Source organism: Dipodomys merriami, unplaced genomic scaffold (assembly GCF_024711535.1).
Source record: "Dipodomys merriami isolate MVZ:Mamm:240054 unplaced genomic scaffold, mDipMer1.0.p SCAF_403, whole genome shotgun sequence".
Classification (NCBI taxonomy): domain Eukaryota; kingdom Metazoa; phylum Chordata; class Mammalia; order Rodentia; family Heteromyidae; genus Dipodomys; species Dipodomys merriami.
The window spans coordinates 735,082-760,482 of NW_027205638.1; the positions used below are offsets into that span (position 1 = coordinate 735,082).

The 25,401-nt window shown below is 42.8% G+C and overlaps 1 protein-coding gene across 1 annotated transcript in view; it reads right to left on the minus strand.

Annotated features, from left to right (window-relative positions):
- LOC138806659 (zinc finger protein 658B-like) overlaps window positions 1–25,401 on the minus strand; it is a 267,776-nt gene that overhangs the window by 15,374 nt on the left and 227,001 nt on the right. Inside the window, exon 7 of the mRNA XM_069992079.1 lies at window positions 8,538–8,549. Within this exon, the coding sequence (XP_069848180.1) occupies window positions 8,538–8,549 (12 nt within the window). The remainder of the gene's footprint in view (window positions 1–8,537; window positions 8,550–25,401) is intronic.

The window sequence follows — 25,401 nt, forward strand, 5'->3', positions numbered from 1 at the left end:
TCATTTAGCAGGTCACAAGAACTTAACGCCGAAGTGACCTGCCAGAATCAGCTCCATCCAGGGAAAAGTCACCCAGCACAGGCGCCAGCCTAGCCTCACTGGGTAACCAGAGCCAGAGGCTGCCCCTCCCTCTAGCAGCCACCACAATCAATTGAAAAACAGAAACCCTGAGAATGGCTCCAGGCTGGGCGCTGTGAGTTATCACAAAATAGCCCCAGGGAAAAGCTACTGTTTGCTGAAAGGCCTCAACTCCACCCAGAACCTAGCCTCATCACCACATCCCCCTCTTTTGTGACTCTCAAAGCAGACCACCCTCCCAGAAAACTAACCTGGGAGGGGGATCTCAAAATCTTGGGTAAAGCAGAGCATTTTTCTGCCTCTTCCAACCAACCGACTTAAGAAACCAATCAAGCCACAGGACCCCAAGCTGACCAGAGTCTCCAAGAGACTGGTTGCAGACAAAAGGGAGATACAGGATTCTTCCCACTCCTCCCCCCCCCAAAAAAAAATCAAAAGACTTTTTTTTTTTTTTTTCTCTCTTTTTTTCTTCTTCTTCTTTTCTTTTTTTTTGCTTGTTTTTTGTTTTTTGTTACCTTATATATATATATGTATATAAATTTTTTCCCTTCTAAAACTTTTATCAATCTTTAATTTTTGCCTCTTCTGAAAAAATAATTGTTTTCCAGTAACTTTTTTTTTCTCATCTTATAATTTTTATTTCAGAATTACGTGAATGAGAGTTTTCCTTTCTTTTCTTGTCTTCTTTCTCTTTTTCTTTCTTTCTTAATTATCTTTTTGTTTTTTATCTAGCTCTACTGAACTTCTGATCTTTTCTTCTCCCTTAAAGCTTTTCACATCTCCTCAATGTCCCTCCCCTTCTCTGAACATATTCACATTCCTCTCTAAATAGACGGTCTTTTAACCTCTATAATAACATTAATTTTTACGTTTCTATTCTTTTTCTGGTCTCTCTTTATTCCCCTTTCCGTCTCTTCTTTTTCTCTCTCTCTCTACTTGCATCCTACCCAACCCATTTCCTGCACTGTGAGTAGGACATAGTTAACTCTCCTTGTGCCTCCCCACACCAATCTATTCCTATTTTTTAACCACATCTCTCACTAATCCTAATAATTTCTGATTTTCCAAATTCTTTTCTGCGGTTCGAAGTCCTTTAACATATAGTCGTTTGATGTTGAATAGATGTATCTGTTGAACTAGATTGTATCTGTAGACTATTGACTGTACAAATGCAAACTTTGGTTGATGGTTGCCTTAAGATAGTGTTCTAGCACAAAACTGGTGCAATCTTTATCTCAAATGGGCCGAGTAAGCCGGAAAAACACAAGAAAAATGGCAAATTCGGGTATCTCAATTCCCAACCTTGATAATCAGGGATTAGAACAGATAAAGAATAACCCAGAGGAGAGTTCCCAAATAGCTCTACAAACACTAATAGCAAACATGATAAATGAGAAGTTTGACAATGTACAAAGGACTCTGCATGAGCGTGATAGGGAGAGAGAGGAGGCATCCCAGAAGTTTATACAGGAATATCATAAGCGTGAGGAAGCTTCTCAAAAACTGATACAGGATTTGCATGAACAACTTGAGAATACTCAAAGAGAAAGGGAGGAATGGCGTGAGCAGGCAGAGAACACTCAAAGAGAACTGCAGGAATCCCACAGAAGGGAGGAAACTAATCAAAGAGTAATTCACGAATTAAGAGACCAGGTAGAGAATACACAAAGATCACTAAAGACATTCATGGAATCCATTAACAAAGAGCTGAAGGAAGTCAGGGAGACCACAAAGGGAATGTTGAATGGAACCCAACAGAAGGAATGGGAGTCCAAAGAAACCATAACCAATCAACTAAGTGATTTGAGAACAAACACTGAACACCAAATTAAGGAAGTAAAGAAATTCATACAAGACCTAAAACAGAGCTTCAACAAAGAACTTGAAGCCATCAAAGCTGACCAATTAGAAGGAAAAGAGATAAAAAACAAAGTAGAGAGTCTTGACAGCAGGTTAGACCATGCAGAAGATCGAATCTCAGGGATTGAAGACAGCCTAGATATTATAGAGAAAGAACATACAACCATCCAAGACAAGTCCAAGAAATATGATAGGTCTATCCAACACCTGGAGGACACCATCAGAAGGCCCAATTTAAGGATAATGGGTGTAGAGGAGCACCTAGAAACAGAAGTTAATGGTCTAGGAAATTTGTTTAACAGGATCCTAGCAGAGAACTTCCCAAACATACAAAAAGATAGGCCTATTCAGATACAAGAAGCTTTTAGAACCCCAAATAGACCAGACCAGAATAGGACATCCCACCGTCACATTATAATCCACACAGGATCAACCCAGACCAAGGAAAAGATCCTTAAAGCTGTCAAGGAGAAAAGATTAATCACCTATAAAGGGAAACCAATTAGAATTACCTCAGATTTCTCAGCAGAGACAATCAAAGCAAGAAGAGCCTGGAATGACGTATGCCATGCCCTAAAAACAAACAACTATCAACCAAGAATACTGTACCCAGCTAAACTCTCCTTCATAACTGAAGGCCAAATAAAAACCTTCCATAGCAAAGAAAAATTGAAACAATACATCTCCACCAAACCAGCCCTGCAAAAGATTCTTAAAGATGTCCTACACATAGAAAACCAACAAGAACGCAACAAAGGCCAAGAAACTGCACACAAACTGAGAATCCAAGAACCTTAGGAAGAACCCAGTTTTCACAGCCCCCAAGAAGGTGGATAACATGGCAGGAACTCCCAAATACCTCTCAGTCCTATCTCTTAACGTTAACGGACTGAACTCTCCAATTAAGCGACATAGACTGTCTAGTTGGATTAAAAAACAAGACCCTTCTATCTGCTGCCTGCAGGAGTCACATCTTGCCCGTAAAAACAAACATATTTTCAAGGTTAAAGGCTGGAACAAAATCTACCAAGCAAACGGCCCTCATAAACAGGCGGGAGTTGCAATCCTAATATCAGATAAAATAGATTTCAAATTAAAATTCGTGAGAAGAGATAAAGAAGGTCGCTACATACTAATTAAAGGATCTCTCCTTCAGGAGGATATTACAATTCTAAATATCTATTCGCCAAACAATGGAGCACCCAAATTTATCAAAGAAACACTACTTTCCCTCAAATCCCAGATAGATCCAAAGACATTAATCGTTGGGGATTTTAACACACCACTCTCCCCATTAGATAGATCAACTCGGCAAAAACTCAACAGAGAAACCGCAGATCTAAACAGCTGCATAGATCAACTAGACTTAACAGACATTTACCGAACATTTCACCCAGCAGCATCAGAATACACGTTCTTCTCAGCAGCACATGGAACGTTTTCTAAAATAGACCACATTTTAGGCCACAAAGCAAACTTGTCTAAATTCAGAAACATTGAAGTTATACCTTGCATTCTCTCTGACCACAAGGGAATAAAATTAGAACTCAACACCAAAAGCCACCAAAGAAAGTCCGGTATCACATGGAGGCTGAACAACACACTGCTGAATCATGAGTGGGTCATGGAAGAGATTAGAAAGGAAATTCAAATGTTCATGCTATTCAACAAAAATGAACACACAAATTACCAGCTCCTCTGGGACACAGCAAAGGCAGTACTCAGAGGAAAGTTTATAGCTCTGAGCTCCTACATCAACAAATTGGAGAGATCGGAAACTAACAATTTAATGACACATCTAAACCTCCTTGAAAAAGAGCAGCAAGATAAACCCCAATCCAGTAGACGGAAAGAAATAATCAAAATTAAATCAGAATTAAATGAATTAGAATCCAAAAAAACTATAGAAAGAATCAACAAAACAAAGAGTTGGTTCTTCGAAAAACTTAACAAAATTGACAGACCCTTAGCAAACCTTATCAGAAAAAGGAGAGAGCACACCCAAATTAATAAACTCAGAGATGAGAATGGAAACATCACCACGGAAACAACCAAGATTCAGAACATTATAAGGGAATACTTCTCAAAACTTTATGCTAATAAGTTTGAGAACTTGACAGAAATGGACCTTTTCCTAGCAAATATTGACATGCCAAAACTAAACCAAGATGAGTTAAACCAGCTTAACAGGCCCATATCAAGCATTGAAATAGAAACAGCAATAAGAGACCTCCCAGCTAAGAAAAGTCCAGGACCAGATGGTTTTACAGCGGAATTTTACAAGGCCTTCAAAGCAGAGCTCACACCAATACTCCTCCAACTCTTCAATGAAATTGAAAGAGAAAGCTCACTACCAAACACATTCTATGAAGCCATCATAACCCTCATCCCAAAACCAGGCAGGGACTCATCAAAGAAAGAAAACTATAGACCCATTTCTTTGATGAACATTGATGCAAAACTTCTCAACAAAATTTTGGCCAATCGACTTCAACAATTCATCCAAAAAATCATACACCATGATCAAACAGGATTCATTTCAGGGATGCAAAGCTGGTTCAATATACGCAAATCAATTAATATTATTCATCACATCAACAGGAGCAAGAATAAGAACCACATGGTTATCTCAATAGATGCAGAAAAAGCATTTGACAAGATCCAACACCCCTTTATGATGAAGGTTCTGGAAAAATTAGGAATCCATGGAACATTCCTCAATACAATAAAGGCTGTATATGACAAACCTACAGCCAGCATTATACTCAATGGTGAAAAACTAAAGCCATTTCCTCTTAACTCAGGAACAAGACAAGGATGCCCACTCTCTCCACTTCTCTTCAATCTAGTATTAGAATGCCTAGCTACAGCAATAAGGCAAGATGCAGACATAAAGGGGATCCAAATAGGGAAAGAAGAAATAAAACTCTCCCTCTTTGCAGATGACATGATCTTGTATTTAAAGAATCCCATAGACTCCACTCCCAAATTACTCAAGCTGATTCAAAACTTTGGCAAAGTAGCAGGTTATAAAATTAACCCCCAAAAATCAATGGCTTTTCTATATGCCAACAATGAGAAAAGTGTGGCTGAAATTAGGAAAGCAACTCCATTTGTAATAGCCCCACAAAAAATAAAATACCTAGGAATTAACTTAACCAAAGAAGTGAAGGACCTCTATGATGAAAACTTTAAAATCTTGAAAAAGGAAATCAACACAGAACTTAAAAAATGGCAAAACCTCCCATGCTCCTGGATTGGCAAGATTAACATCGTGAAAATGGCAATACTTCCCAAGGCTATCTACAAATTCAACGCGATACCTATCAAAATTCCACCCTCATTCTTCAAGGAAATAGAGGAGGCAATCCAAAAATTCATATGGAACAATAAAAGACCCCGAATAGCAAAAACGCTCCTCAACGGAAAGAACACTGCTGGAGGAATATCAATACCAAATTTCAAACTCTACTATAAAGCCATAGTAATCAAAACAGCTTGGTATTGGCATAAGAACAGACCTCAGGACCAATGGAATAGAATTGAAAACCCAGAAATGAACCTACAGACCTATAGCCATCTAATCTTCGATAAGGAAGCTAAAACAATAGAATGGAAGAAAGACAGCCTCTTCAGTAAATGGTGCTGGCAAAATTGGTTAACTACATGTAGAAAACTAAAGCTAGATCCTTATATATCACCCTGCACCAGAATCAACTCCAGATGGATCAAAGACCTTGAACTCAAAGCAGACACTCTGAAAACATTACAGGATGGAATAGGAGAAACCCTAGGTCTCCTTGGCTCAGGTCGAAATTTTCTGAATAGAGACCCGGAAGCACAACAAATCAAAGAAAGGTTGGACAAATGGGATTGCATAAGATTGCAGAGCTTCTGCAGGGCAAATGACATAGCTGGCAAGATCAATAGAAAGCCCACCGATTGGGAGAAGATCTTTACTAGCCATACAACGGACAAAGGTCTCATATCTAAAATATACTTGGACCTCAAAAAATTAAACCACCCAACAACAAATCCTCAAAGAAACAACTGCCCAATAAATAAGTGGGCGAAAGACTTAAAGAGAAGCTTCTCTGAAGAAGAAAGAAGGATGGCCAATAGACACATGAAGAAATGTTCAACATCCCTAGCCATAAAAGAAATGCAAATCAAAACAACATTGAGATATCACCTCACTCCAGTTAGAACAGCAAAAATCAAGAACTCTAATAACAACAGATGCTGGAGGGGATGTGGACAGAAAGGAACCTTACTTCATTGTTGGTGGGAATGTAAACTTGTTCAACCACTTTGGAAAGCAGTATGGAGGTTCCTCAAAAGACTTCACATAGATCTCCCCTATGATCCAGCAATCCCACTTTTGGGCATTTACCCAAATGTTTACAAACAAGACCACACTAAAGCTACCAGCACAACTATGTTTATTGCAGCATTATTTACCATAGCTAAGATATGGAACCAACCCAGATGCCCCTCAGTAGATGAATGGATCAAGAAAATGTGGTATATATACACAATGGAATTCTATGCCTCCATCAGAAAGAATGACATTTCCCCATTTGTTAGGAAATGGAAAGGCTTGGAAAAAATTATATTAAGTGAAGTAAGCCAGGCCCAAAGAAGCATAGGTCCCATGGTTTCCCTTATTTGCAATATCTAGTATAGGTATGAGTCAAGCGGAAAAGGCCAGATAATGTGATGTTAGGAAAATGAACCCTTAAATATGTATTTTAATGTTTTCGTTTCTTTCATGCATGTATTTCTAATGCATTTATAAGATTATTTCTTTGTTGCTTTGTATGTCCCTCCCCCACAGTGTAACCCCCGCTTTCACTATATTTGATGTCAGTATATCATGTGGAGGAGATGGGGACAAACAAATCGTTTAAGGATTCAGGTGGACCTGTTGCAACAATGAGAAGTACAAAATGTCATGTCAAAACCAGCTTTACAATTTCGGTGTGGGGGGGAGAGGGGGGTATAATTGGGTGGGGGGAGGGGGGTAAAATTGGGTGGGGGGAGGGGGGAGGCAGGGAAGGGAAGTGAAGGGTAAACAAAGGAGGAGGCTGCAATGCTTGGTAAGAAATGTATGCATTATCCTGCCCATGTAATTGTAGCCCCTCTGTACAGTATGTTCTCAAATAAAATAAAATACAATTAAAAAAAAAAATAGGACCAACATGTTCCTATAAGGTATTTTAAGGAATGTTTATGCCTTATTAACTTCAATTTCCAAAAGGAATTTCCTAAGTGAATTATTACTTTTTTAAGAAGATTGTGGCAAATGGGTAATACTAGCTAAATCTTCAGGATATACAACATCTACAAAGCATACAACCTTGAGCAATATATATTTTCTCAAGGTTTCTTCTACAATTTTCTTAGAAGGCCAAAGGTCTCTTCAACTCTCTGAACTGCCAGGAAGTACCAACATGTTAGAGCTAGCATCAGCAAATCCACAGATGGGGCACTGAAGATAAGTATGACAGATCACATACTATAAATAATTGTGGAAAGAAGCTGAATAAATCATTGAGAATTGGATTAGGGATTGGTACCTAGACCGATACTTTCAGTTGTGATAGTTTTCCTTCTACCCTAAACCATACCCTCCTGTACCCTCTGATAACTATGCTCTGGCTTATTCCTCAGCTCAGCTCACCTTCCCTCCTGAAAGTTGGTCTAAACCTTTCAAAAGCGGCAAGTGATTGCTCCTTTCAAAAGCATCAAGTGATTGCTTCAAGAAGTAGAACAATTATTGCTTAGGGGAAGGAAAGCTAAAAACATCTTCACCTTCCTGTGCTTTTCTGCCTCTGTTCTTTAGGAGGGAGATTTCTATTTGTAGGGTACCCTCCTTGCTAGGCTTCATTCCTGAAACTATAGGACCAGCACACACTACTCCAATATCCCATGTAGACCTTTCTCTAAAAACAAGGTTACGTACAAACATGAGTAAACAAGCCAGAAGTGCTAAGAAGGCTAACAAACAGAAGCAGAGTAAAAATGCCTCTCAGATAAACAACAAAATATAACCCCAAAATAGAACTGCAATATAAGAAGATTCAAGGCACACACTTTACAATTTTACTGCAATTGTTACCATGCTCATGTTACAGCAGGGCAAAGTGAATTAAAGTCACGTGGGTTAACAACAAAATCTCTAGGTCATAATAAATAATAAACATAAAGTTCCAGGATCTCCTAGTCTGGAGAAACACCCAAATTGCTCTTGGAGCTTCAGAAGCCAGATTCTGGTGTCTAGAAGCACACAGGCTAATGGCAGCACAAGTTCATGACTCCCAAACAAATCATCAACCCCAGACTGGAGGAACACCTGCAAGGTAGAACCACCGGGTCCTGTGCCCAACTTGCAGTTAGTGCCTGACATCGGATCTGTAGCTTGAGATCCCTTACAGTTACAACTCCCAAAGTCCACTGAAGAGAGGCTGAGTGCCTGCCTTGGGGTTTTCACCTACTGAATGCAAAACTGCACTTCAGAGCACTTCCAACAGCAATGCAAAGGGCCAGGAACCACAATTTATAAATGGAAAACACCAATCATGGGTGGGGAGGCCCACATGCAGAAGGATCTACACACACACATACACACACACACACTCTCTCTCTCTCTCTCTCTCTCTCTCTCTCTCTCTCTCTCTCTCTCTCTCTCTCTCTCTCTCTCTCTCTCTCTCTCTCTCCCTCTCAAACTATCTAGGTGCAATTGAGATGATAATTCCCACAAAGTGATGAGCCATCCTTGAGGAAGTAGGCTCCTTGCAGAGCTTGGACCAATGCTTGACCCTAGGCTTGCTTAGATGCATGGGGACCTTCCTCTCCCAACTGTAAGTTGAGTTTCTTCTTGAAAAATCAGTTTGCTTCCTGAAAAATTCCAAGACCAAACAGAGAAAGGAAATGTTTGGGGAGTATTAAATGAGTTGGCATTTTAGTTCTTTGTTCTAATAATGTAATTGAGGTTATGAGATTGTTGTTTTCATTTTTTATTTTTGTTTAACACATATGTTCTGCTGAATGTAAACTATGTCTCTGTTTTGCCTTAAATTTTGGAATAACTACCCTCTCACTGTAAAGAGAGTCACAGCCACTAAATTGATTCTTGGATCATTTTCCACTGCTCAAATGTATACACTGGAATGAAACGGTATGACTGTTAGGTAGATATAAAACACAATGCTTGTGTCATTAGATTTCTCAAAATTAATCTATTAATTAATTTCCCAGAAACTACCAAATTCCATCAACAAAACAATAAGGCATTTTTGGTTGGTTGTTTCTGAATTTTGACTTTCCTTTAATGTGTTTGTTGCTATTGGTCCTGTTGCTTGAACTCAGACCTTTGGCACTGTCTGTTTGAATTTGCTGTGTTCTACTTGCCTTTTCTTCATTAATTTCTTCAGCTAACTAGTGAAACTCCTAAAGGAGTTTCTCAGAGCATGGTATATTACCTCTATTGCCCTTCAAGAAATGCTGGATTGCTGTAATCAGGGTGAATATGGGTTTGAGTAGAGGAATGAAGTTTAGGGTAGGTCTGAGTTGTGGTGACGTTTTATCACTTGCCTCAATCCAGTCTGTTTTTGTCTTGCTTTGCACACCCTACTTTGTTTTGAATTCCTACCTCTTGTCCTAAAAGTTCCACTCAGTAACTCTAGGCTATATATCTAAGGGACCTCTAACTAGTCTTCCCAGACCTTATCAATCAGCAATAAATCTACTGTCTCCCTCCCTCATATCTGAGTTTCCATGCTTCTCTCTTAAAGGTTTCTTGTGATTTTGGATGATAAAGTATGATTTGGAAAGACTGGATAGGAAACGTTCATGCCTGATATTCAGTCCTCCAGTGTATGGGATCTTCATGTCTCTTTTGTGGACCTGATCTATTCCTCATAAAAATGGAGATCATAGGGCATATTTATAAGTATAAGCTTCAAATTGAGAGTATCTATACTAATATAAAGGAAAGAATAATTTCCTTCTATAAAAGTAAATTACTGAGAGGCAAGGAGGCAAGGATCAGGTAAAAACGGGGTGCTTTGAAGACTAGCTATACAGTGCAGTTTTCATTTTTCGAGATTACATAAAATGTTTTATTTTTTATACTAGTATAAACAGAACTGACTCCCTACATTATTTTAAAATTGTTCATTGCTCACAAAGGAAAGTTCATTATTATTTTTGGAGGGAGGTCCGGTCATGGGGCCTGAACTGTGGGCCTGGGCACTGTCCCTCAGCTCTTCAGCTCAAGGCTAGCACTCTACAACTTGAGCCACAGCACCACTTCCAGCTTTTTTTCCCCCTACTTATGTTGTGCTGAGGAATCAAACCCAGGGCCTCATGCATGCAAGGCAAGCGCTCTACCAATGAGCCACTTTCCCAGCAAGTTCATTATTTTTATACATACATTATACCCTGTTAGTTCAGTGAATTCAGTTATTGACCATAGTTACTTTTAATGAGTTTTGTGATTTTCTAAATAAAAGAAAATGTTAGCTTTGGGCACCAGTGGCTGTTGCCTCTAATCTGAGTTTCTCAGAAGATTGACTTCTGAGGACTACAGTGAAAGCCAGTCTGGACAAAGAAGTATATGAGACTTACCTCCAATTAACCATCAAAAAACCAAGTGGGAAAACTCTAGCCTTGAGTAAAAATCTCGGGGGATAACACACTATCCCAGAGTTTTAGGCCCAGGATTGCACAAATAAAAAGATAATTTTATCTGCACAAAAAATAATTACACCCCTTCCTTTCTACATAGATACTTACATTTCTATTGTCAAATTGACCTTACAAGGAACTCTAGTACAGTGCAACTTAAAATTGATGAGAGTATATATATATATATTTATTTTAGGATATTACTACTTGTAGTTTCACCATTATGTATCATTATGTATGGCTATCAACTGTTCTTTTTAAAAAACAAATATTTTTACTAACATCTATCAGTTATGCAGGGAGTTTCATGATAACATTTTTTTGGGGGGGTGGTAAGTTGTGTGGCTTAACTCTGGGCCTGGGCGCTGTCCCTGAGCTCTTCAGCTCAAGGTGAGCACTCTACCACTAGAGCCACAGCACCACTTCCTGTTTTCTGGTGGTTAATTGGAGATAAGAGTCTCTTTGGACTTTCCTGCTCTTGCTTTTCTGCCCATGCTGGCTTTGAACCATGATCCTCAGGTCTTAGCCTCCTGAGTAGCTAGGATTACAGGCGTGAGCCACTGGCGCCTGGCTTCATGGTAATATTTCAATACAATAATATAATTTACTTCATCAGCCCCACTCAATCATTCTCCCTCATTCACTCTCCTTCCTAAAATAATTTTAACCTACTTCATTGCACTGTTTTTGTAAATGGTTCTATATACTTTGACAGAAAGAGAATAAACATATTATTTGCATGTATAAGAATAAAACAATGAAACGTCCAAATTATTTTACATCATGATGAAGAGAATAAGGAATAGAATACATTATAAACATATATGAAAATGTCATAATGAAACCCTAAGTATATTACTAATATATTCAGTTTCTTTTGTTCCTTTCTTTGAACTGTCTTTGACCTTTTATTTTTTCCCCTCTACCCTCTTCACTGGGCAGAGCCACTCCACACCCAGCTTTGACCCTGTTCTGCATCTTGCAGGCTCCATTAAAGGCAAAAATTTCTGGCGATTTTAGGAACATCCATTATCTCAAAGTCTGAAAGCTGGGTGCCAGTGGCTCACTCACACCTATAATCCTAGCTACAGGAGACTAAGATCTATGGATCAGAGTTCAAAGCCAGCTCAGGTAGGAAAGCTAGTGAGTTTTTAGTTTTTTGTCAATCATGGGGTTTGAAATCAGGGTCTGGGTGTTGCCTTGAACAACTTTTCCTCAAGGCTAGTGGTCTACCACTTTCAATAACAGCTGGTGGTTAATTGGAGATAAGAGGCTTACTCTGGTTGGCTTTGAGCCTCAATCCTCAGATATCAGCCTAATGAGCAGCTACAAGTGTGAGCCATTATAGCCTGGCTGGTGAGACTCTTATCTCATAAGAACCACCAAAAAGCCGGAAGTGGAAGCCTAGCTCTAATGGTAGGGCATCAACCTTATCTAAACACAAAAGCTGAGGGAGAGGTCTTGGAGCCTGAGTTCAAGCCACAGAATCAGCACATGTCCATGCATGCATGCATGCATGCATACACTCATACACACACATACAAAGTAGTCTAATAGTGAAAAAAAACCCTCCAGAATGACATATGATAGGTGAGTTTTGAAAGAACAAGGAAGGTAAATATACAAACAAATGAAGTTGACATCTGTGGTGGTTAACCTTGAGGTTGAACTTAATTGGAATCAATTTAATTGGATTTCGATGCACCCAGCTGATTAGTAAAGCACCAATCTGGGGAGGGGGACCTTCCCTAGCAGATTAACTGAAGCAGAAATCCCTCCTGCTTGTGGGTAGCACCATCCTTTAGGCTGGTGTTCCATATGGAATTCAAAGGGGCCTGCAATCCAGGCATTCTCTTTCCCTCTTATCCCTCCCAGTGCTCCCTGGCTTCCATGAGTTATTCTGCTTTGTCCTGATTGCCTGAAATCTCTTGACACTGAGCAAAATAAATCCTTTCTACCTTATTTGGGTCAAGTATTTTGTTATGGCAACAACATCAAAACATATGACTAACACAACCTAATCTGCCTCTTTTCCTTCTACCTCCAGTTTTATTTATTTATTTATTTTTGCCAGTTATGGGATTTGCACTCAGTTCCTGAGCACTGGCCCTGAGCCTCTTTGGGCTCAATCAAGGTTAGTGCTCTACCACTTGAGGCACAGTGCCATTTCCAGCTTTTCCTGAATAGTTTATTAGAGGTAAGAGTTTCACAGACTTCCCTTCCTGGCTGATTTGAAACACATCCTCAGATCTTAGCCACTTGAGTAGCTAGGATTATAGGTTTGAGGCTAGCCACCTTCCACCTCTTCTCCTTCTTCCTCTTGGTTCTTCCTCCTCTTTCTTCCCCTCCCTCTTCCTCCTCACCATGCTAAATAAATATAGGCTTTACCACTGAATGAGACACCCAGCCGTAGGTTGCCATCTTTACTCAATGAAACAGCTGACTTTAATGGTTGCTGATTATATATCCCAGGAACCAACCCACCTTTTGCTATGTGAACTTGCTAACAGACCCAAGAGATAGGTAATGATTACCTTGGCCACTGGAACACAGAAAAAATGATCACCCAGGGCCAAGATCACAAAACTTGAATCTTGGCCCCACAAACATTTCATTCCAACTTCAGTAGTGAAGATGAGACTCAAACACAGACAGTTTCCTCACCAAATAGAGCCGTGTACTTAATCATACCTGTGGGTGTTGTTGATTCCATGCTAGAGGAATGTGAGGGTATGGGGCTGGGAATATGACTTAGTGGTAGAATTCTTGCCTAGCATGCATAAAGCACTGGGTTCGATTCCTCAGAACCACATAAACAGAAGTGGCACTGTGGCTCAAGTGGGAGAGTGCTAGCCTTGAGCAAAGAGAGGCTCAGGGACAGAGCTCAGGCACTGAGTTCAAGCCCAAAGACTGGCAAAAAAAAAAAGCAAGGAGGGTGAGGGTAGGGGATGACAAAGGCTACACACACAAATGGAGTATTATTTGAGGATGAGCAAATTGGAAAGGCCAGGATAAAATTGGAAAGGATAAATTGGAAAGACCAGGATAAAAGACCCAGCTCTGGCATATACTAATTTGTGACATCAAAGACAAGTCATTTGAATTTGCTTGTCTCTATTTCTATATCTGTAAAATGGGGATAATCAGAGCCCTCATATCTAAGCTTCCTGAGTAGCTAGAATTACAGGCATGTGCCACCAACACCTGGCTAGTGATGATGAATTTTAACATATTAGTTCTGCTAGACTGTAGTACCTCATTTTTGAGGCAAACATCAGTATATGTTGCTACGAAAATACTTTTGGATGTGATTACCATTTTAATCACATGGGTAAAGTTTAAATGGGTAAGTCCAAATAATTTTAAACTTTGGGTAAAGAAGAGTGATTACCTTTCCTAAAAGGAATGGCCTTTACTCAATGACTCGATAAACTTCAGAAGGAAGTTGAAGTTACCCAAATTCTGTCACTTAGCTGCAAAGTAGAAATTCTACCTGCGTTTCCAATCTACAGATTAATGATGCAACATGAGTTCTTGTTGAGCTATCAGGCCTGATATCCCCCAATCTACATATATGCACATGCATGTATATACACATGTATGACACACATGCATGTGTAAATTTCCCTTTAGCTTTTTCTGCCTCAAACTAGTACTGTACTTCTTGAAATACACCTTCATTTCCAGGTTTTGCCTGGTGTGTGGGAGATAAGACTTTCTGGCTTTGAACCATGATCCTCAAATCTCAGCCTCCTGAATAGCTCAAACTATAGGCATGAGTCACTGTCATATGACACATATATGACATCTTGGTTCTGTTTCCAGAGAAATCAAAGACATTGGCTGTTCTTCCTTCATGTGGACCTTATACTCAGCCCCTCCAGGAGCTCAAGCCACCTAGTAGGAAGTCAATATACACCAAGGATCTGGGTCAGGCCTGGGGTGTCACACAGGATGCCAGGCTTATTCCCTGGCTGCTAGCAAAGGAGGTTCTGACAAAGGGGCAAGAAACTATGAATTTGTCTTGGGGGATGGTCAGAAATCTTTTTCTTTTTTTTTTTTTTTTTGGTGCCAGTACTAGAGCTTGAACACAGGATCTGGGTGCTGTCCCTCAGCTGTTTTATTCAGGACTAACACTCTACCACTTGGGCTCCTGATCCGTTTGAGGCATTTTAGTGGTTAATTGGAGATAAGTCTCACACTGGCTTCAACCAAGATCCTCAGGTATAAGCCTCCAGAGTTGCTAAGATTACAAGCATCAACTACCAGCACCTGGCTCAGATAGTATTCTTATTGGTCATATTAATTTCATTTTTAGCTGTGTGGCTCTAATCAAGTGGCTTACTCTCTCTGACTCCTATTTCTTTTTTTTTTTTTTGTCGGTGGTGGGGCTTGAACTCTGGGCCTGGGCGCTGTCCCTCAGCTCTTCAGCTCAACGCTAGCACTCTACCACTTGAGCTACAGCGCCACTTCCTGACTCCTATTTCTTGATAAGTGAAATGAGGATTTTAAAAAAGCAGAATAATAATAATAAATACTTTGTGGGGGTGGCTATGGATATTAGATAGGATAAAGATAAAACAAATGAAATATCCCTCTCTCAAATACGGCAGTTATTAGTTATCAGTATTTATTTGTCATTACTTGGGCTGGCCTTGATCTGAGAAGCCTTCTAAGGTGCAAGGTAGATGAGAGAAGTCCCACTGCCACCTCTTCCCTGTCCCACCTCACTGGCCCCCTTTGAGGTCACCAGAGGCCCCTGGCCATGATAGATGTCCCATCCTTATAGGCTGACTTGCTGCCAGAATTAACTTTAACCACTAGTGCTCTGGCTGTATGTTTGAGGAAAGTGGCTAAATGCTGCTGGGGACAATGGGGAGATAGCAGCTCAATCTAGACTATGGTCTTTGAAGGTTCCCCTAGACAATAAGAAGAGAGAGAGAGAAGGAGAGGGAGAAAAAGAAGGAGGAGGCTGCTCCACAAGCTGTTTAGTCTATTAATCGTGGTGCTGACAGTCTTTTCTGGCTGGCCCAGGGCTGCCAACTGGGCTGGAGAGACCAGCCCTTCCTTTTCCTGGGGTGCTGATGTTGTAGGTATTTTTGTTTGTTTGTTTTTACATTTTTCCTGGCTACCACAAGAACATGGGATAGGAGAAAGATCAGATTGGAAGATTTTAGGAATGTCACAGAAAGGCTCGGACTCCAGGGAGTGGACACCCATCTCTGCCTCTTCTCGTCAGCAGAGGTCCTTGATGTCCTTAGTTTCTTAGTCTTCACAAGAGAAGCAAAGGCTAGCACTTCCTTCCCAGGGCCCAGCCCAAGGAGGATTCAGTAGGCCTGAACTAAAGTTCAGCAGGGGCTCTATAGGGAGAATCTGGCATTCAGCACCAGCCAGACAAATGGTTAAAAAACTCAAGTTTGGCTCCTGGCTCTCTGTAGGTTCTCAGATACCTAGCAGCTTCTATTTCACTCAGCTCTTGGAAATAGTTCTTTCCTTCCTATCCCTCCCTCCGTCTCTTCTTCCCTTTCCCCCTTCCTTCCTCTCTTTTATTGTCAGTCTTTGGGCTTAAACTCAGGGCCTAGGTGCTGTCATTGAACTTTTTCTCTCAAGAGTAGCTTTCTATCACTGAGACACAGTTCCAATTCTGGTTTTCTGGCTAGGGTTACAGGTATGAGTCACTGATGCCCAGATCTTTGTCCCCTCCCTCCCTCCATCCCCCCCCCCCAACTCTTTCTGTTTTCTTGAACTCAGGGTCTGGGCACTGTTCCTGAGCTGTTTTGTTCAAGGCTGAAATCCTACCACTTGAGCCACAGCTCCACTTCCAGATTTTTGGTAGTTAATTGAAGATTGGAGCCTCACAGTGTTTCTTGCCTAGGCTAGCTTTGAACCGCAACTCTCAGATCTCAGCCTCCTGACTAGCTAGGATTACAAGTGTGAACCACCAGCACCTGGCTTAGTTGTCCTTTTCAAGAACTATAATTGCAGGCAGAGTAGTTAGTGCTATACTGAAACACCAGCCAGGCACTGTGAAAAGGACATACATGTCTCAACTGGCCTAGGATCAAACATTATTAAAACCATTCACACTGGGGGAACTAAGCTCACTTAAGCAGATTTATCTAGAAGACTCAACAATGAGATGTACAAGCCGTTATGTCGAAAACGAACTTTACCACTTTGGGGGGAGAGGGGGGAGGAGGATTGAGTGGGGGGAGGGAGGAGGATTGGGTGAGGGGGCGGGGGGGGGAGGATGGGAAGGGATGAGAAGGGGAAACAAAGGAGGAGGCTACAATGCTTGATAAGAAATGTACTCAATATCTTGCCCATGTAATTGTAACCCCTCTGTACAGTATTTTCACAATTAAAAAAAAAAAGAATCTATGCCTGATGCCAATGGTTCACATCTATAATCCTAGCTACTTAGGAGGCTGAGTTCTGAGAACCTTGGTACAAAGCCAGCTTGGGCAAAAAGGTCTGTAAGACTCTTATATCCAATGAAGAATTAAAGAGCAAGAAGTGAGGCTGTGGCTACAGTGGCAGTGTGCCAAGCTTGAGAATAAAAGCTCAGGGACAGCATCCAGAGTCAAAGTTCAAGGCCTAATAGTGGTGCATGTGTGCACATGCATGCACACGCACATAAAGCACACACACACACACAGGACACAGAATTTCTCTAGCCTGTTTTTCTCTTGGGTCACATGTGTTGCTCGTAGGAAAGGTACTGGGACAGGGGCAGAGATTAGTTGTCCGATGCCATTGACTCACCAGAAATTTTTCTCCTCTGTAATATGGAAATGAGGATATCTGACTTATATGGTTGTTGGGAGCATTAGATGAGCTAACAATAAAGTGTGTGTGTGTGTGTGCCAGTCCTAGGGCTGTCCCTGAGCTTTTTTGCTCAAGGTTGGCATTCTACCACTTGGGCCACTGGTGCACTTCCAGCTTTTCTGGTGTTTAATTGGAGATAAAAGTGTCACAGGCTTTCCGACCCTGAGCTGGCACTGAACCACAACCATCAGATTGCTAGCCTCCTGAGTGGCTAGGATTACACATGTGAGCCACTGGCTTATGGCTGCAATAAGGTTTTAATGAAGGAGAGCTGGTGAGATTCTTCAGTACCTATTTCATGTGACCTCCTCTGAGACCCCTAAAGTACAATCAGTGGGAGACTCTGCCTTCAAAGCACCAAGAGGAGTCAAGACCAGCCAAGTAATGCTGCACTGACAAACAGCCTGGCATTTTTTCTACTCACAATATGAGTTCAGGGTGAGTCAGTAGGAGCTTCTGTTCTTCTTATGAGGGACAGAAGTCACTGAGCAGAGTCTCTGCTCTGACACACTTCTCTAAGATCACAGGCAAAGGGAAATGAACTCAGACTACACACTGACATGTTGTAATCATATGATTGTGCCTAACCATGAAAAGAACAGAAAGGTATAAGTCTACCATGTTTCAGCCAACCATCAGTCAAGTCTGACCCTGCTACATGAATTACCCACTTCCCATGGGACCAGGAAAAATCCCCTAAGTAAATCTGAAATGTCCTACTATATGAAGCAATTCAAGCCTGCATAGACTTGCTCAGATGAGAGAGTTGAAGCATGTGACTGAGCAGAAAAATGCTGATCAAAGCCAGGTGCCAGTGGTTCACATATGTAATCTTAGCTACTTAGAAGGCTGAGGTCTGAGAATCCTGATTCTAAGCCAGCTCAGGCAGGAAAGTCTGTAAGAGACTCCTATCTCGAATGAACCTCCAAAAAGCCAGAAGTGGAGCTGTGGATCAGGTAGTAGAGCACTGGCCATTAAAAAACTAAAAGACAGCGCCCTGGCCCTGAGTTCAAGACCCCCCCCCCACACACACACACAAAGAAAAAAAAAAGCTAATTTAGTCCAAGTGCATGTACACATGTAAGTTTCAAAGAGGCAGAAACAAATATGATCACAGTTTTGAATGCAAAAAATACCAAGTCCAATCAGTTCAGAGGAGAGTGGAATGTATGTTCCCTCAGGGAACTGCATTCTGGGATATTTTGGGGGATCCTTCTACTAGGATACCTCTATACTTCTTGTGAGTCAAAGGCGGCAAGTTCTTCAAGAACCAGAAACTCACCTTTCACCCCAATCCAAGGGACTTGAAGTTCTAAGAGGATCTTTGCATTCACTCCCCAAGGAATCCACAGGATCTGAGAAAGAAAGAGGATGGGGAAAGCTGGATAAGGAAAGAGAAGCAGGGAGGCCCAGGGGTCTCTGTGCAAATGGGAAAATGGGAAAGGGACTGACCTGAGTAGAAACAACAGGATCAGCAGGTGGGGATGAGGGAGGGGAGCAAAGATGATGAGGGAACCAGTCCTACAGAAGGCATATGGGATACAGGCATATGTGGAAAGAGTACTCCCCAGAAAGAGAACACTGGGGGCTGGGAAGGTGGCTCAGTGGTAGAGCGCTTACCTTGCATGCCTGAGGCCCTGGGTTAGATTCCCCAGCACCACATAAGCAAAAAGAAAAAAGCCGGAAGTGGCGCTGTGGCTCAAGTGGTAGAGCACTAGCCTTGAGCTGAAGAGCTAAGGGACAGCGCCCAGGCCCAGAGTTCAGGCCCCACGACCGAACCCCCCCCAAAAAAAGAAAATAAAAAAGAAAGAGAACACTGGACGAGGTCAGGGGACAGGACAGGGCAGCAGAAAGGAGGCCAGATTGTAAAGTATGGATATTTGAAATAAGAGTCCCAGAATGGGGCACCAAGGACCCTGGGTTCTAATTCTGACTACTGAGTGGTCAAATCTCTGTCCTCAGAGCCTCAATTTACTCCATCCGGGAAACAAACAAACCAAAAAAACAGGAAGAAGCACCGACTTTTCTGGTGCTGCCTCTGAGGACATCGACCAGAAGAGGAGGGAAAAGGAGCTGCAGAGTGGTGTTGGGTAGGGGAGAAGGCCGCACAGCACCAAAGCACTCACCTGACCGGCTATGGGGACCAGCACAGCTCCTGTCTCCCCGCCCCCCCATCCCACCTCCCGGGCCACGAGGTGCCATCGGCCTGTTGCTGGTGGTCTAGAGCCCACAGCCCCAGGTTGGGTAGAAAGACCAGGGCCGCCAGTACCAAGGCGCCCGTCTGCAGAAGCCCCTACTGCTTCTGCCAGTTCAGAGCCAGTCACCATCGCCGTGCCCCATCTGACTCCGCCGACCCCGGCGGCCCCGCTGGCCCCGAAGCCCTGCTCCACACCCACCACAAGACCCCGGGTCGCGGAAGCCGCAACTCACCAAACTCAGGCAGCCGCAGCACCATCCAGGCCCCAATTCCCTAGCATTTCTGCCTCTCCCCAGGATGTAAGCCAGAAGATACCATTGACTCACTGCCATGGGTGGGAGTTGCAGCTACCAATAACAATGTTGGACCCTGAGGAGCCATCAGATCCACGATTCTGTATTCTACAATTGCTAGAAAACGCCTATATTTGTTGACCTCCGCCTCTTTTTGGAATGTTTCAGTCTGTCCGGATGCCACCTGAGGGTCCGACCTCAGAGATACCCCCTCCATCGCTGCAATAGTGTATCCCGCTCCTCCATTGATCCCCTGCCCACCAGGCGGTGAGAAAGCAGATTTGAGTTCTTGTTGGGCGCTGAAATGGTGCGGGCTACACGCTGGTGAGAGGCCTCTGTTTGGGCGTGGTTGAGTGCGCTTCAGAATCCGATCCTGGCCTCCTTCTGCTGCTGCTGGGAGGGAGTCCTTGGGCTTTGCAGATAGTGGTAGATCCCTGCCATTCCCAGCCCCTGGAGTCTGGGACTCCCCACTCATCTTGGCAGGGCCCTGAGGACAACCAGATCTCATTTGACCCAGGGATCTCAGTGTCTTTTGTCATTCTTCCCTCCTCAGATCCTCAGCCGCTCCCACTGCCTTTCCTGGGGCAGCCCATAGCCCTCCAGCTCCACCCAGAGCTGAGCTCCTTCCAGCCCTAGAGTTCCCACCAGAATAGCTGGCCACTCCCACTCTGCCCAGATCTACCTGCGCCTGCAGAGAACCTCCTCTACCACTAGCCCCAGAGTTATGAACTATCACCTATATAGGAGTAGACACCGTATTGCTCCCTAGCCCGTGGGCAACATGGCCCCACTAATCAATCTCTTTACAACAGTCCTTGTCCTGTATGTGCCTGCCCCTGCATGGTTCCCTGGCATGGCCAGAATGGATTCTTTCAGTGTCCTGTGTGGTGAAATGAGGCCCACACAGTAATCCCTGTGCAATTCTGCCCACAGGTCCTAGGTTTCTTCGTGCAGAAGATACTAGATGTTGGGTGTGTTCACTCCCATATGTAATCCAGACTGCAGTCAGCGCCCACCAGCCTGTGACACCTGTCTGCCATGCCTAGTGTTGGGGAGGTAACCCAAGCCTGTCTACAGGCTCCTTCCTCACGCAGGTCTAGTCCCACACATATCCACTGGACACTCAGCACAGGCTAAGCCCTTCCCCAAACCTCAGATTCAGGGTTTGTCTCCATTCAGCCCTATTTGGCAAGCCATCGGCCAGCACCCATGTGTGCCAGACCCTGTGCCAGGCTCCAGGAAGATGTGGAGGCAGTTCAAAACCCTGGGAGTTGAAATGGGGGTTGGGAACTGAAACATTAAACAAATATGCAGTTACCCAAGACAGTGAAATGTGTGCATCACTGTGGTAAGGGCTCTGAAGAAAGGCTGGACCACAGAGAATCTGGGCTTCTTGCTCCAGTACTCATTCCTTAACTGTTTCTTCCAACACCCTCCTCTCTGGCATACTCCACAGTGCCCTCTTGATTCTCTGCCTCTCCAGCCCAACTACTGATTCTGGTGACTTACCAACCCCAGCCCTAGACAGGCATCCTGATGACTCTCGCCTCCCATTTCTTCTAGCTCCAGGCCAAACAGTAAGGGGTCAGTTTTTCTGACATCACAGCTTGGTCTTAACACCTGTAACAAAACTTTGAAGGCTTGGGTCACCTTGGCTGAGTCTGCATTTCTGGGGATGACATGCAAGAGTTAATCAAACTGGGCAGTCGTGGATCATGCCTCTAATCTTAGCTACTCAGGAGGCTCAGTAGCTAGTCCATGTAGCACCCTCATAACACCTCTTCTCAGAACTGACCCTACCCACAAATTCCCATAGTCTTATATAATGTGACCTGTGATTGCCCATATGACCCATGAGACTACCACTAAAATTTTGTTTAAATTCAGCCTATACCTGTCCATGGCTGCTGCCTCCATTTTTCCTTGGAGCAGCCCGGCAGGTCTGCCCCCCAATAAAGCGTTGAACTCATATTGGCTGTTCTCACGTACCTTTTATTTCTTACAAATTGGAGTCTCAGGCACTAATCTGACTTCAAGCCTCCATCCTTAGTTCTCAGCCTTCTGAGTAGCTAGTATTATTAATGTGAGCCACGGTTACCCAGCAAATTTGCCTATTTTTTGATACCTCATGGATGTGGAAACATATAGTTTTTTATATCTAATTTACTTGCTATATTTTATAGATTCATTCATGTTATTGCGTGGCTCAGAATGTCATTCCTTTCTAAGATTCAATCATATTCCCTTGGATGGATTTACCACATTTTGTTTATCCATCAGTGGACATTTGAGTTGTTTCTACATTTTCACTATAGTGAATAACGCAGTCAATAAAATTATATGTCTCTTATATTGAGCAGACTGATGTAACAGAGTAGCCAGAGTCATCCTTTCATAAGAAACTCAGATGACCTTTGGGGACCACCTGTGGCTTTCCTTTACATTAACTATCCATGAGAATCCTTACAGCCTGTGAGGCCTATATGGTATGACCAACTTACATCCCTGAGCTAAGCAGCCCATGTAAAGCTGAGACCTTAAGATTTTAGCTCAAAAACCTCTCCACCATGGGAAGGTAAACTGAGGACCTTCCCAGGCTAGGCACATTGTAACTACTGTATCCAGTAATTACTGCTTGAGCAAAGTATAGCAATCAGAAAGGAAAGTATTTAGAATCTCTCCCTTTCCAATCTCCTCTTCTTGCTCCCTAGATGATTTTGAAGGAATCTGGATTTGAGGTTTGTTTTGTTTTGTTTTTATCTTCCCAGATTCACTGTTTTTTGTCTCTCTTAGGGCTTGAACTCTGGTCCTGGGCACTGTTCCTCAGCTCTCAGGAAGTAATCTACCACTTCAGCCACAGTACCACTTCGGTTTTTCTGGTGGTTAATTGGAGATAAGTATCTCATGGACTTTCCTGCCCAGGCTGGTTTTGAACTGTGATTCTCAGACCTCAGTCTCCTAAATAGGATTACAGGTGTGAGCCACTGGTGCCTGGCCAGAGTCACTTTTTGATCAAAGATGCACACCAGCCAAGTCTTCCCACAATAGGGAATCTGCCCTAATAACACCTTTAATCTGGGACCTCTTTTATCACTTTTGCAATATAGGATGCACCAAGCAGGGGGAGGGGCTTCTTGAGCTTTATCCTCCTCCCAGAGAAAAGTCTACTTCCAGGGGGAAAACAGAGTTGACCATGAACTAAAACTGAACCAGAACTGCTGCTTTCAAGTCTGAGCCCTCCTATGGGACAGTCATGGGCATTAAATGAGAATATATAATAAGGTGTTCCCTGGCCCTGATGGCTCACACCTATAATCCTAACTACTCAGGAAGCTAAAGTCTGAGGACTGGGGCTTGCCCTTAGGACCTGGGACCTGACCTTGAGACCAGGCTAGCACTCCATCACTTGAGCCAAAGCACCACTTCCAGCTATTTCTGAGTTGTTTACTGGAGAGTTTCATGGACTTTCTTGCCTGGGCTGGCTTTGAAACATGAACCTTAGATATCAACCTCCTGAGTAGCTAAGATTATAGCCAGGGCTTGGATAGCCCCCCACCTTGCTCATGCCATAGCCTTATTCTCTTTCTCATTTGGAACCAGCCACACACCCTTTCCACCTTGTCTTGAGTTCATTCCAGCCCTAAGGCTTTCACCCTAGCTATTGCCTCTGCCTGATCATTTCCATATTGCCCCTGAAGCTGGCTCCCTCTCATCCTACAGGTGTTGGCTTCAATGCCACTTCTTTACAGAGACCTTCTTTGTGTGTGGATTCTGGGATTTGAATGGGTTTGATCTCAGGATTTGGGCACTGTTGCTTAGTTTTTGTATCTCAAGGCTGGCATTCTACCACTTGAGTTCTCACTTATGACTTATTGCTAGTTACTGGGAGATAAGAAATTCGCAGACTTTGCCCAAGCTGACTTTGAACCATGATCCTCAGATGTCAGTCTCCTGAGTAGTTAGAATCACAGCTGTGACTCACCATCACTCAACTCACAAGCACTCTCACCTGCACTGTTTATCTTGCTATGGGTGCTTCATATAGTTGTTTATATACTAGATTTCCACTGGGCTTCCCCAAATAGATAATCAGTTGAGACTTTGATAGATGCCTTGTCTGCTCCTAGACTACATTGTGAACCATTTGCATTTGACATGTATCTGATGAATGGTGAGTTTCTCCTTCCATAGTCACCTTGCTACCTCTCTGTCTCTCTGTCTTTCTTTCTCTCTGTCTCTGCCTTTCTCTGTCTGTCTCTGTCTCTCTGTCTCTCTCTGTGTCTCTTTCTCTCTGTCTCGTCTCTGTCTCTGTCTCTGTCTCTGTCTCTGTCTCTGTCTCTGTCTCTGTCTCTGTCTCTCTCTCTCTCTCTCTCTCTCTCTCTCTGTTCCTCAGCCTTGAACTCAGGGTCTGGGTACTATTCCTGAGGTTTTTTTGCTCAAGTATAGCACTCTATTACTTGAACCACAGCTCCACTTCCAGCTTTTTTGGTGGTTAATTGGAGAGAAGAGTCTCACAAACATCCAGGGCTGGTGGCTCATACTTGTAACCCTAGCTACTCAGAAAGCTAAGATCTGAGGATCATGGTTTAAAGGCAGCCAGGGTATGGAAGTCCATGAGACTCTTATCTCCAATTAATCACAGAAAGAGCCAGAGTGGCACAATGGCTCAAGTGATAGAGTGCTAGCTTTGAGCAAAAGGATCTTAGGGACAGTGCCCAGGCTCAGAATTTAAGGCCCAAGCCTGGCAAAAAAGTAGTAGTAGTAGTAGTAGTAGTAGTAGTAGTAGTAGTAGAAGCTCACAAACATTCTTGCCCAGACTAGTTGCAAATCATGATCCTTAGATCTCAGTCTCCTGAGTATCTAGGATTGCAAGCATAAGCCACCATCATCCAGGTCCCTTTTTATTTATTTATTTTAACAGACTGCTTATTCATGGACTCTGTCCCCAATTTTCCATCTTGTTGTTAGTAACTGGAAAAGTCAACCAGAAGAATGGTAACAAGTGCAGGCCTTCAACCTTTCTGGTGGGGATACAAAAACCTTTTCTACTATGTGTCCTTGCCTTGGCTTTTTAGATACCTTCAATGGTAATGCCATTCATCATGGAACCTCAAGCTAATGAGGCCAAAGCCTTGAGCCACGGATTGTGAAAGAATAGATCTACCATTCTAGAGGTGCTGGTTTATGGGCCAGCATGTTTTAAACACATTGTATTGATTGATAATTGATTGTATGTGTGTGTGTGTGTGTGTGTGTGTGTGTGTGTGTGTGTGTGTGTGTGTGTGTGTGTGTGTGTTGGTACTAGGGCTTACTCTGTTGCTTAGTTTTCTGCTCAAGTCTGATGTTCAACTACTTGAGACAAACTTCTATTTCTGGCTTTTTTGTAAGGTTAATTGGAGATAAGAGTCGCACAGGCTTTTTTGCTCAGGCGAAAAACCACCAGTGTGTGGCTTG